Below are 13,333 nucleotides of genomic sequence, written 5' to 3'. Positions count from 1 at the left end.
ATATATAATGAAAATTACATCTAAGAATAGAATATTACCATTCTGTATGTTCAGCCTTCAAGGAGGTCGTTTTAGGATCTCAGTAAGATGAATAGGTACTATTTAAAATATCTGCTATAAAAGTGTTTTTTATGGTAGACAAAGGCTAGTTTGAACTCACCATGCTTTAAAGTGTCAGTATACTCAGAGATTAAACTCTCAAAAAGGGCTGTGGTAAAGGGGGACCTTAAGAAAATTTTGCTTAATTAAATGGAGACAAGGCACAGCAAAAGAGGCTGTACATACCTGGCGGCACATGTAATCCCACTGGGTGTTAAGTTCTCGGAGCTCTGTCTCAAGTCTGCCAGCAAACTCTGGTTCTGCTTCATTCTTCATCTTCTGAGCCCCTTCATTGACACTGTTGAGACTAGGCTGGATGGTCTGAATGTCATTGACTAAAAGCTAAGGAAATAATTCAATTTCGGCTCACTGCAAACATTACCACAATATAATAGAAATGCGACATACATAGGAAACATATAATCAGGACTCTTGACATTACACATAATTTAAAATCTTTAATTCTTTAAAGATTTTAAGAATTTAAAATCTAGTACACACTCACCTATGGATATATACATATTTATGTCTCAACCTTGCAAAAATTGTTCAGTGGTTTTTCTGGTGTGAATGAAGTAGGGAATTGTCTCTATTCTACTTAGATCAGACACAAAAAGAAATAAATTTAATATTCCTTGTTAGAAAAATGTGTGAAAATGATGGGCTTTCTACATTACTATTTTTGAAATGATTTTGGTTTCCAAATGCAAGATATTGCAGCAATTGTTTATAGCATGATGGGTGTGAAGGTTATTTGTAAGCTGGGTTTGTTTTCTTATTTTTTTAATAGCTTGTATTTGCAAAGAAAATTCTTTAAAGAGCTAGACTGCTTTCTTTCCACTGCATGACAATGGTATAATGAATATTATTTCAAAAAATCTGTATTGTGTTACATTATGTACAGTGCAATATGCATGGGCAGAGCAACATAGTATGGCTAATAATCTGCAATAAAATATAACAAATAGCTCAAAAGGATTCTTTGCCTTTAAATTAAACTGTATTTTATAGTAAAATAATCTTATGAGTGTTGAGTAAAAGATAATGTTCTTCTGTTCTTCATTTATTTAACCTAGTCTTTAAATGTTTGCACTACCATCATTTTAGACTGGCTAACTTTTGTTGAGAGGGGCTGTTCTGTACATTGTAAGATGTATAGAGCATTCCTGACCTCTATCCACTACACACTGGTAGCATCTGCCCCACTCCAAGTTGTGACATAAATGTCTCTAGAGGTTGCTAAATATCCCCCAGGGGAGCAAAATCACACTGGCTAAGGACCACTGACAAAACCAAATAGTAACTTCCATATAAAAGTCTTTGCATGATAGGGGTAATAGAATAAACTTACCCTGCACTGTTTCAGCTGTCTTTTCAGAATTTCTGAATCCCCAAGGGCAGGCCATTCCTCCTTCAGGAAAACATCGACTTCAGTGATCCATTTCTTCAGAGTTTTTATGTGATTCTAGAATCAGAGACCCATTTTAAGCATTGGAGTGCTGATTTCTCTTCACGCAATTCATCATAGTGATATTTATGAACATAGGCCAAGGAACCATTCCTGTGTTTGAAGGATGTCTCTAAGTAGCTCTTCAGGAAAAGAATATTTTTACTAAGACTGCATTTTTTATGGTCTACAGTATGAGCACTGGTGTATGAAGTCTGCTATTGTTAAAAATAAAAAATTACTACCAAATGTGGTTTTATGATGTTACTCTTGAGAACATTAAATCATATCCCCCTCTAGAGAAATTTTAAGTTACAAAACAACTCATGATAATACTAACAATGTGCCCTTACAGTACATAAAACAAACTATGAACAATAAACTCAATGTAATGGTGTCTTTATAGCCTCCCTAAACCTGAACTTCCACAAATTGTTTTCTACAGTTGACAGTTTAAATAGTCCCTCCAGTTGGGAACTTTTCAAAACACAAGATTTTTGTCATCTTTAAAGAGAAAACTTCTGATTTTAATTTCTTATTTACCTGGCCAGGCTGAAGTAATGATCAGGTGAAAAATGCCATCTTTTATCATTTGTAAATAGCCAAGAACCTCTCATTATTCTTTCATAATATATTGCCCCTGCCCAACTGCTTTTTTTGGCTACTTTTCAAATGTATGATTTTCGAGCTCCTTTATTTCCCACACAATTCAAATATGCTGCCCAGATGTGCTATTTTCTCCCTTCTTAATTAAATTTCTATTGAAAATATGTGCTTCACAGAAGCTTTCCCTTCAATATGATTAATAATAATGCTTTTTAAAAGTATTTGACTAAATCTAAGAACTTCAGACTTTCATCATCATCTTGCCGATATCTCTTGAGTCTGGTTTTGCATGCCTTCCATCACGTTACTATCCTAGTTAATCTTATTATTGGCTCCTTGATTACTGTATTAGCTCTTTCTGGTGTCTGCCTCAATCTTTCCCTGCACTAATCCATTCTCCACATGAGTATCAGTATTTTTCTCCCCTCCTCCTCCTTCTTATCACTGTGATGTTTTGAAAATACAAATATTATCATATCTTTTTCTATCTTTCCCCCTTTAAAGTAACAGTAACAGTCCCAAATTATTATTTTTAACTCCATCACCATTAGGTTGTAATCTACATTCCAAAGCATGGCATCCAGGACCATTCATTGTCTAATCCTAGATCACTTTTCTAGACATATGTATCATTAATACATATTTTTGTCTTACCAGTACTGAACCTCTTCTGGCTAAGTGGACATAGGGCTTCATTTTGTCAGCTATCTTCTCTCCCTATCAGCTGACTAAATTCTATTTGTTCCAAGAACATTCCATGACCCCTTTGCTCAGGTCATGTTGGAATTCTTTTCTGTCTGTTGCCGTAATATTTACCATACCAGACATGAAAATAAAATGTTTCATTTACTGCCTGTGTTGGCTGAATCATGACCTCCCCAAGATGTTCATGTGTCATTCCTGGAACCTGTGAAAATGTTCCTTTACATGCCAAAAAATACTCTGCAGATGAGATGAAATATTTGGAAATGGGGAGATCATTGTGGGTTGTCTAGCCAGGCACAATGTAATTGCAGGGTCCATATTAAGACGGGGTCAGGAAGGGGAGAGCTAGAGAGAGAGGCTATTATGCAATGACCAGGAAATGGATTTTCTGCAAAAGCCTCCAGAAAAGACACAGCCCTGCCTACACCTTGATTTTAGCCCACTGAGGCTGATTTTGGACTTCTGACCTCCACTTATTATCTGACAAGATAATAAATTTGTGCCATTTTAAGCTACTAAATTTGCAGTGACTCATTACAACAGCAATACGGAACTAACACACCTTTTCCCTTCACTAGGATGTGGGCTCCTTGTTGGCAAGGACCATGTACTTAGACCCTCTTTTACCACTGATACTGATAAAGCTGTGTTTGTATGTGTGAGCATGCATGCATGCATGTGTGCACACGTTTATATGTTATATTGTGCTTTACAGAATGTTCTAGGACTGCTCATTCTTTTGGTTTGTAAAAGTAAAAACAAACAACTAATAGCTGCTCTAGGACTTAAACTCATAAGCCTCTTGTTCCAATGTTTTCCATCATGCCACGATGCTGTCAAAGATTCCTCTGAGCATTAATAGTCTAATTTGCCCCATAAGAGAAGTATTACCTATATCACTAAACATTTTAGACTTTGGTCTAGAATGTAATTGTTGGTTTACAGTTTTCACCTTGGGTGATTAGGAACATGGTGACATTATTGAAACAAATTAAGTCAGTAGGTGCTGGTCTGTGGAAGGAAATGAGGTCAAATTTATATATACAAATATAAGTAAAATATATGGGTAAAATGATATGACTGTATTACATGATATATACCTTTTCATCTATTCTTAAGCTAAGAGATACCTATATTTTAAAGGATAACCAGCCTAAAGGAAAGGCTGTTTTTGAAAATTATTTACGCTAAAAAATATATTTAAGTCCTGTCAGTATTGGTGGCAAAAAAAAATAATTCTCAATGGAATCTACAAATAGGAACTCCTATTATTTTCTTAAAAGAAATAGGCAAAATATACTCATTTAAGAAAAATGTGTGTCTTTCAATATTATCACTGACTTTGAAGAACTATGGAGGTTAAATTTCTATTTGCCTTTAAATTTTATAACGCATCATTAGGGGAGAAACAAGCAAAGAAAAAAATTAAAACAAAAAGGCCAATTTGAATTACCTGAATTTTTCGAAGTTTAGCCATTTGCTCCTCCAACTTTTGACAATGTTCAACCAGCTGGGAAGACAGCTTCTTCCAACGTCCCTCAATCTCTTCAAATTCTGATTGATATTTCCGACTAATATCAGACAGTGGTGCTTTCTTTGACATCTCTTTCACAGTGGTGCTGAGATAGTTTAGGCCATTTTGTTGCTCTTGCAGAGAGCTTTGTAAAGCCTCAAAATTAAAAAAAAAAGATAGAAGTACATGTATACTAACTGATGAATAATAATGAGTTCTATTGCAGTTCCACTTATATGTATTTACAGGGAAAGCTATGTGATTCAAACATTTAAAAAAAAAGATGATGGTCCATAAGTTACAGAAAAACTAGTAGTAATTTAAATTTCACTGTTTACCCTAAGAGTAATTTGCACAGTAATATTTTATTTAAAAATCTATGCCAGTTTTTATAAACAATGTCAAATATATCCCGAACTGTATCTCTAAATGAACCAGAGTTGTAGCACATCTAATTTTATTGCATCGTATCTGGATATTAATTACTATATCTATAATATAGTTAGGGAGCTTAATTTAATTACATTGAGGCTTTAGGAAGACAACTTCTAACCCTCTCTAGGTAAAAACATAACTAAATCATATAGATACGTGGGATGACAAAACTGAGTAAGTTATCACATGGATGGCCTATGAATGTCAATTAACTAAAGTTTCATATTTTTTACAAGACTTTTTTTACAGTTATAGTGAAACTCTAGAATAATTTTGGGGACAATTTCTAAAATTGGTTTTACAATTGTCCTGTGTAACTTATGCAATTGCTTATAACAGAATGTCTATTTTTAGGGTTTCTCCACTCATTGTTACTTTCTGGTTATAAAGTAATAAAGGCTCAAGATAAACCATGGAAAAAAAATACCCACTAATACATATGATTTTACGTAAAATCCCAGTATTTCTAGAACTAAAAACTAGAATATGTATATAATACACACATACACAATCATTTCTTCTTTTACAATCTGATCTGTAACATCCCCCAAATATTCCAAATACATAACTTTTGTAGTTGTAGAATATTTTATACCTATTTTGTGCTATATTAGTTTTTTTTTTCATTTTGCTTTAATATTACTTCAATAAACTTGATTTATTATTTAGATAATATCTAGCACACATATAACTACATTATGAGCTAGGCCTTTTTTGTGAGCCTTTTCCCACATCATTAAGTATTTTTCAAAAACATAAATTTTAATGGCTTCTCTGGTTCATTTAACCATTTCCCATTATTAGCTTGACAAATTAACTTCTAGTTTTCTACTCCTGTAAATTATGTTTATGATCTACCCATCTGTCTATCTCCATCTATTTTTATATTTTTAGTGTATTCTGATTACTGCCTAAGATGTAAATATCGTGAAAATAGTATTCATGTGTACAATACAATTAATTATTTTGTATCTTATTAGGAAGTACTGTAAAGCTGCCTCAGCAAAATTTTAATTGCATTTACATTTCCACCAGAAAGTGAGAAGGTAGTTCATTGCTGTCAGACTACTTACTATATCTTATTTTTTGCAACTTAGATCTGAAAAATGGTAGTTCATTTTATACATTTGTACTTCATCCTTTACAATTTGAGTTACAATTTTTCATTGGTTTAATGGTTGTTTATGTCTCTCTTTGTGATTTCCTTATTAATGACTTTCTCCCTTACTCAATTTTTTTTTCCCTTGGCCTAATTTTTCTTTTAAACTGTCTGGTATTTTTACAAAGTTTGCAATTGTGTCCAATGACTTGTGTGCATCTCTATTACGTCTTTAAATAATTTACTTAAAAATTTCTTTAAAATGTGTGCTTACTAAAATGTTTTTTAAAATTTTAATATATGTGGTATTTTGTTTGGGTGTAACATCTGACACAAAGTTCTAACTACAATTTTCCAGCTATTTAATTTCCTAATAATATTTATAAGTGATTTTTCTCTTCAATGTTTTTTCAGAAGGATACTCTTCCACTCATCTATACACCATTTTGTGTATACTTAATCTATTCCTCTAGTTGCTATATCTTTGTATCTTTTGAAGTTTATAGTTCTATTAAGTCATATGATCTTCAAAGTAAATTTTGGAATCATTCCAAATATTAAAAGCAACATAAAGAAAAAAGGATCAAACTGTTATATGTTGCTGGGTAGGATAATAGAGCAGTCAGTGTATTTAGGTCAATATATATACTGAAAGATGTTTAAGTAAAGATTTCTTTGAAAAAATAGTTCTAAAAATTACTTTCTTAAATATTTAATTCTTGCAAAGAACTCTTCATATAAAAGTTAAATTTTAATTTTTTTCTTAATCCTCAAAATGTAGACATATCTCAGCTCCTAAATATAGTTAATGAATGCTTTCTGACTAAAAAAATAAAATGTGATTAGATATAAAACACAGGCTTTTCAGAATTAGTAGGAAAAATATTCTGAAATCTCTTACAAATTATTTACTTCCCATATTAGTATTTTCTATTACTTGATATAAGGCCTCTAAATTGTAGTTAATAGAACTTAAAAATTAATTATGATATTACATAAGGCTAATGTCTAAAATTTATTTTATAACTGCACAGATTTTACCACTTTGTGTTTGGAAAAGTGAAAGGATTTATAAATTAGCAAGCAAAGGGGGAAATATAAACCACAGCTTTCACAATAAAGTCAATGTGTCTAAAAATACATACTAAATGAGAAAGAATATACTTCATACACAGATCATGTCATTGTTTTCAAAAAAGAGTTTTTGTCTTATGGAAGGAAGACACAAATCCATAAAATATTATGTTTTTAAAATCTTATCTTCATTTTTCCAATAAGTAAACCATCATACTTGCCATGATTATTTTATTTTTATTATTTGTAGGTTATACCAATGTGACTGTTTCATAGATGAGATCTGCACTATATTGTTTAAGACATTCAAATAGTCACAGACCTGTAGCTCTCCGAGTCTCTGTTCCATGATGTCATATTCAGTGACAGTAACCTGAGGTATAGAGAGTTTGGTTTCTGACTGCTGGATCCATGTCAGGATGGTACTCATAGTCTCCTGATAGCGCATGGGTGGCAAACTGTCAAAAACTTTATCAAACGGCAAAAGAAGAGAATCATTTCACTATTTTAAACTTTGTCATTATGTTTTCCTAAGTTGTCAGCAAACTAAATCACACTGCTAATTACAAATATTAACAAGTTGTGAAAACCTGAATATATGAATTAGAATGTGATCATGATACTGAAGATAAAATCCTAGTACATGTATGGTATTCAGACAGAAACCATACACATACAAACACACACATACATATTGCACTGAATCCTCACATCAGACTTGCAAAGTTTGCATTGTTAAAGTCACTTTTTTTAACGTAAGGAAATGAGAAAACATAGAGGTAAGTAATTTGTCAATGGTAACAGGGATGGTACTTGGAAAAAACAAGAAGAGTTTATGCATATTGACTTTGAAGGTTACTCTTTGTGTGCTATCATTTGCCTTTGAAAAAAAATGGTATCATTATCCACAGCAGTCGATATTTTAAATTATATCATGTCACTTATATTACTAAAAAAAAAATCCTGTGTATTTAGTATGTGTCAGAAACTCTAATAATAATTACCCGTATTATCATTCTCAATTCTTATAATACACCTGTGAGATAAGCATTTTTATTCTCATTTACAGTCAAGGAAACTGAGGCTACTAAAGAAGGGCCAACTAGGGCAACAGCGCAGCTCAGTGGTTGAGTGTCTGCCTTCGGCTCAGGTCATGATCCCAGTTTCCTGGGATCGAGTTCGGCCTCAGGCTCCCCAGAGGGAGTCTGCTTCTCCCACTGCCTATGTCTCTGCCTCTCTCTGTGTCTCTTGTGAATAAATAAATAAAATCTTAAAAAAAAAGAGAAAGAAAGGCCAACTAATTTCCTTACACTTAAGAAACAAATAAATGGTAGAGCCAGGATTTTAAATCAGGTTTATGTGATTTCAAAGTCAAAACCACTACTCAACAGTATACTTTCCCTAATATATATAGGTATAAATTAGGGAAAAAATATATTAAGGAAAGTACAATGTATGTGTGTGTGTATATAACTATATATATGTATGTAGTTATATACAGTTATAAATCATAGGTGTATATATACTTTACATAACTATAATTGTTTACAGAGTAAAACTGTACTCATATTAAATGAGAAGAAATAAAAATTTCCAGCTTTGTCAGCTTATCAGTAAAATGATAAGGAATCATAAATGGTAGATAAAACAGTTAACTTATGAGTAGATGTTATAATATTATAGATTGCCCAAAACTCAGTGAGCATCCATCTACGTACAGATTGAGGGCAGGAGGAAAGAAGGAAGATGATAGACAGATAGATAGATACCATAAATTTAGAGAACCCATCACTTTTCAGCACAGGCCAGCATAAAATCAAAATCTCTCAAATCCAGAAAAAAGAGAAACACTGAAATATTCTAAATGATTAATAAATTTGATCAATTTTTACTATATTAGCCAATATAATTCTATCTAAAACTTAGGAAATAATCATGATTTGATACATTTTTATGTTAATTTATTAAAAATATCAACAAAGTATGCATCAATTTACATTATTCAATGAATAATTTACATTATATAAAAGTCTCAAGTTCTCTTTAAAAACATGCTAAAGTGGGATCCCTGGGTGGCGCAGCGGTTTGGCGCCTGCCTTTGGCCCAGGGCGCGATCCTGGAGACCCGGGATCGAATCCCACGTCGGGCTCCCAGTGCATGGAGCCTGCTTCTCCCTCTGCCTGTGTCTCTGCCTCATTCTCTCTCTCTCTCTGTGACTATCACAAATAAATAAAAATTAAAAAAAAAAACATGCTAAAGTATTGAAGATACAGTCCACCATTACATGTGTACACTGTGTATGATATTGCAGGTATGGAACAATTTATTCCTTTATTCTGATTCAGAATGTTCAGGTACATTTCCTCCTTTGCTATCTGGATCCTGAGTGCAAGCTCCAGGTGTTTCATGAATGGATTGCATTGGAAGGGGAGCTGGAATTGAAAGATGACCTACCAAGTCCATAGTTTCTGAACTAGCTACCTCATTGCCCACATGTCGGTTCATCAATCAGGAAATACTTTATCTGAAGAGCTATGGTAATAGCCACCCAATGAGCTCTAATATCACCCTAAAGTCTATGTCCATTCTAGGGGAGGTCCTGATTATATTCTCCTTTCTTTAGCTTCCTTTTGGACAATGAAAAGTTAGCCATTTCTGTCTCTGAATTGCTGATGTTTTTCTATAGAACTGCTTCTGATAAAGTCTGTTTCTGCTTCTGGGATAAAGTTCTTCCACTGAGAGCTAAACCAAACTTCCGTCTATTCTGAGAGAAGGCAGATGACTTCTAAAATGATCAAAAAGTACCTTTGTATCTTGCAGAAACAAAATCCCATACAATTTAAGATCTTTCCTAGCCTCTCCATGTATGGTCTTGCTTCCTTTCAATCTAACACTATGCTCAGTTTTTGGAAATGCAAAACTGATTTATGACATTACATCACAGCTTAATTTCTTTTCCTTGGGATCATGCATTTTATTTTTATTTAAATTCAATTAATTAATATATACTGTATTATTAGTTTCAGAGGTACAGTTCAGTGATTCATCAGTCCTATATAACACCCAGTGCTCATTACATCCCATGCTCTTCTTAATGCCCATCACTCAGTTACCTCATCCCCCCACTCCCACTCCTCCAGCAACCCTCAGTTTGTTTCCTATGATTAAGAGTATCTTATGGTTTCTCTCCCTCTCTGATTTCATCTTGTTTTATTTTCCCCTCACTTCCCATATGCTCCCTTATTTTGTTTCTTAAATTCCACTTATTATGAGTGAAATCATATGATAATTATCTTTCTCTGATTGACTTATTTCACTTAGTATAATACCCTCTAGTTCCACCCACGTCACATAAAAATAGATTCAAAAATGGATGAAAGACCTAAATGTGAGACAGGAATCCATCAGAATTCTAGAGGAGAACACAGGCAGCAACTTCTTTGACCCTGGCCAAAGCAACTTCTTGCTAGACATGTCTCCAAAGGCAAGGAAAACAAAGGCAAAAATGAACTATTGGGACTTCATCAAGATAAAAAGTTTTATACAGCAAGGGAAACAATCAACAAAACTAAAAGACAACCAATAGAATGGGAGAAGATATTTGCAAATGTCTTATCAGATAAAGGCCTAATATCCAAAATCTATAAAGGACTTATCAAACTCAACACCCAAAGAACAAATAATCCCATCAAGAGATGGGCAGAAGACATGAACAGACATTTCTCCAAAGATGACATACAAATGGCCAACAGACACATGAAAAAATGTTCCACATCACTGAGCATCAGGGAAATACAAATCAAAACCACAATGAGATACCACAGCATAAAATTTATCAATACTGTTTCATTTTTCTAGAATCCTCACCAGTGGCTCATATAAGACCCCCTAGATTATCCACCTCTCCAGATCCCTCTTTCATCACACTCTCCCCTCTGTTCTCCAGGGACGCAAAATTTCTCTGCATCTTGCCTAACGAACACCTACTATACCCTCAGTCTTATTAATTCCTATTCATTCTCTGGCTTCTGTGTTAAGCAAAACATTTTCAAAGAAATCTTGACTAAACTTCCCAGCCCAGTAAGTTTCCTTTTAGTAGGAGAGCCTTGTCCTTGTCCTTCTCTGTTCAAACACTCATTTTAAATTATAATTATAAAGATACCAGCTTGATTTTGTGATTAATGGCTGCATCTTTCCCAGTTTAAAGCATAATGATAGCAAAAGTTTGTGGTTTTAGCTTAGCAATCTATCTCCAATGACCAGAATGATGTCATGCAAGGAATCAATATTTGTTGAATGAGTAACTACATGTTGGGAAGTATAACTTTGAGCACACACACAAAAAGAATGCCTTTGCTGGGACACCTGGGTGGCTCAGGGACTGAGCAACTGCCTTTGGCTGATGTTGTGATCTTGGGGTCCTGGGATCAAGTTCTGCATCAGGCTCCCAATAGGGAGCCTGCTTCTCCCTCTGCCTATGTTTCTGCCTTTGTCTCTCTTATGAATCAATAAATAAAATCTTAAAAAATAAAAAAGGCCTTTGCCAGGAACACAGGAGAAAAACAGTATTTGGTGAAATCTAGAATGTGAACAAGAGGAGAAAGAATATACTGAGAGAATTTAGACATTCTTCTCATTCCACCTATTAAATCTTTCTAATGCCCACAGAACATTCTAAACACTGATTGACTTAAATTGACTTTGTTTATCCCTCTTCTTTCTCACTTCATGGTTCCTAGACTACTAAGGTATAAAAAATATTTTCTACGTCTTTTGTTTAAAAATCCCTTTTGTTTTATTGAATTAACTTACAAAGGAGAGGGGCTTCAGAGAAGAGAAAAGATGAGAGAGGAGAGCAAAGCAGAGAGCAAAAAGACAAGGCAAGATTATTTCACTTAAAAATAAAAAGTCATATGTGGAATTAAGCACTTTATTTTCTGAAACACATGCGTCTATGTCAAGGGGTAAGACATTTTAACTGAAAAGCAAGATAAACAGAGAAGTACTTTGAAAATTCAGACACTTCCCCTCATCCCATCCCATTATAAGACAGAGCTATCATAATAATGCTGAGATCACAAAACACTACATTATATTATATATGGAACTTTTTTAAAAAAAAATCACAACTATCTCTCCCCAAATGTAAAACAAAATACTCAGGAAAAATAAAGGTACTTGACTGTCACATAAATGATGAAGTAGTGAGAAGGAATATCGAATTGTGTTATCCTATATGGTATCCACTAGCTACATATGTTCCTTGAGCAATTTAAATGTGATTACTATGATCTGAGATGTTGTGCACTTGTAAATACACATCAGATTTTGCAGACAGACTACAAAAAATAATGTAAGAATATCTCTATAATTTTTAATTTTGATTCTTTGTTAAAGTAATATTATTTGGATGTATTTGTTTAAATAAAATATACACTTAAAATTACTTTCATCTGTTTCTTGTTTAATACGGTCACTAGAAAATTTTAAATTATGCACATGGTTCACATTCTATTTATACTGCATGAGCTTATGTAGAAGCTGTGAGAAATAATCCATTTGGGGAAGGAAAGAGAGCATATATGTTAGTAGTCTGTAAACAGTAACAGCATTTTAAAACACTGAAACATCTGCTGTGAATATTAAGTTGACTAACTTGAATTTCTCATCATTTGTAAGTAGACATTAGTGATGACTTAATATATGAAATATGTGTGTGTGTGCGTGCGTGCGTGCAGAAAGTTAATTAACAGCATTTTCTACTTCTTGGATAAGTCTATTTTGGGAAATGCTTATACTGAAGCTATCCTTCTTTTTATTCCATACCAAGTAGATTCCAACTTTCTCCTCACCCCTTATAGTTAATAGAACAACAAAACAGTATAACCAACAAAGATCTTTTTCTGCGGCTTTTAACCTTATTAAATGGCATAAACCATGATACAAAACAAGTATTTCTTTAAAATGTGAACACTGGCAGAAGATGTCCAAATAGATGAGGGGACCCACAGTATATGATGATTAACATACTAGAAATTGTCCTTAAAATACTAAGAAAAGTAAGGAATTCTGAGTATGAAACTTGAATTTCCAATGCCAACATAGAAGTTAACACCTTAGCTTGACACTCAAGAACCTTTGTGGCTGGAATTCAATCAACATTTCAGCCCAATTTCCCACCATCAGAAATCCTCCAGCCAAAATCTATCACTGTATTCAAGCCTTTGTGCTTATGCTACTCCTTCTACCGAAAGTCCCTGGGCTCAAGCTCCATTCCTACAATGGACCTACGTGCTCTGATATGAGCAAAATAGATGTGTTTATAAGAATTTTACCTAAGATTACCATAGACTTT

General features: G+C 33.5%; 1 protein-coding gene across 14 annotated transcripts in view; it reads right to left on the bottom strand.

Moving 5' to 3' along the window:
- The window catches only part of DMD (dystrophin), a 2,167,959-nt gene that overhangs the window by 1,318,866 nt on the left and 835,760 nt on the right, over window positions 1-13,333 (bottom strand). For all 14 annotated transcript variants that reach the window (XM_072818058.1, XM_072818060.1, XM_072818056.1 and 11 more), the window contains 4 exons: window positions 7,301-7,446; window positions 4,311-4,526; window positions 1,451-1,564; window positions 286-441 (listed from right to left, as the gene is read on the bottom strand). In XM_072818058.1, the coding sequence (XP_072674159.1) occupies window positions 286-441; window positions 1,451-1,564; window positions 4,311-4,526; window positions 7,301-7,446 (632 nt within the window). The remainder of the gene's footprint in view (window positions 1-285; window positions 442-1,450; window positions 1,565-4,310; window positions 4,527-7,300; window positions 7,447-13,333) is intronic.

This window comes from Canis lupus, chromosome X, assembly GCF_048164855.1.
Source record: "Canis lupus baileyi chromosome X, mCanLup2.hap1, whole genome shotgun sequence".
NCBI classification, from domain to species: domain Eukaryota; kingdom Metazoa; phylum Chordata; class Mammalia; order Carnivora; family Canidae; genus Canis; species Canis lupus.
This window is presented reverse-complemented; position numbering and strand designations above follow the sequence as displayed.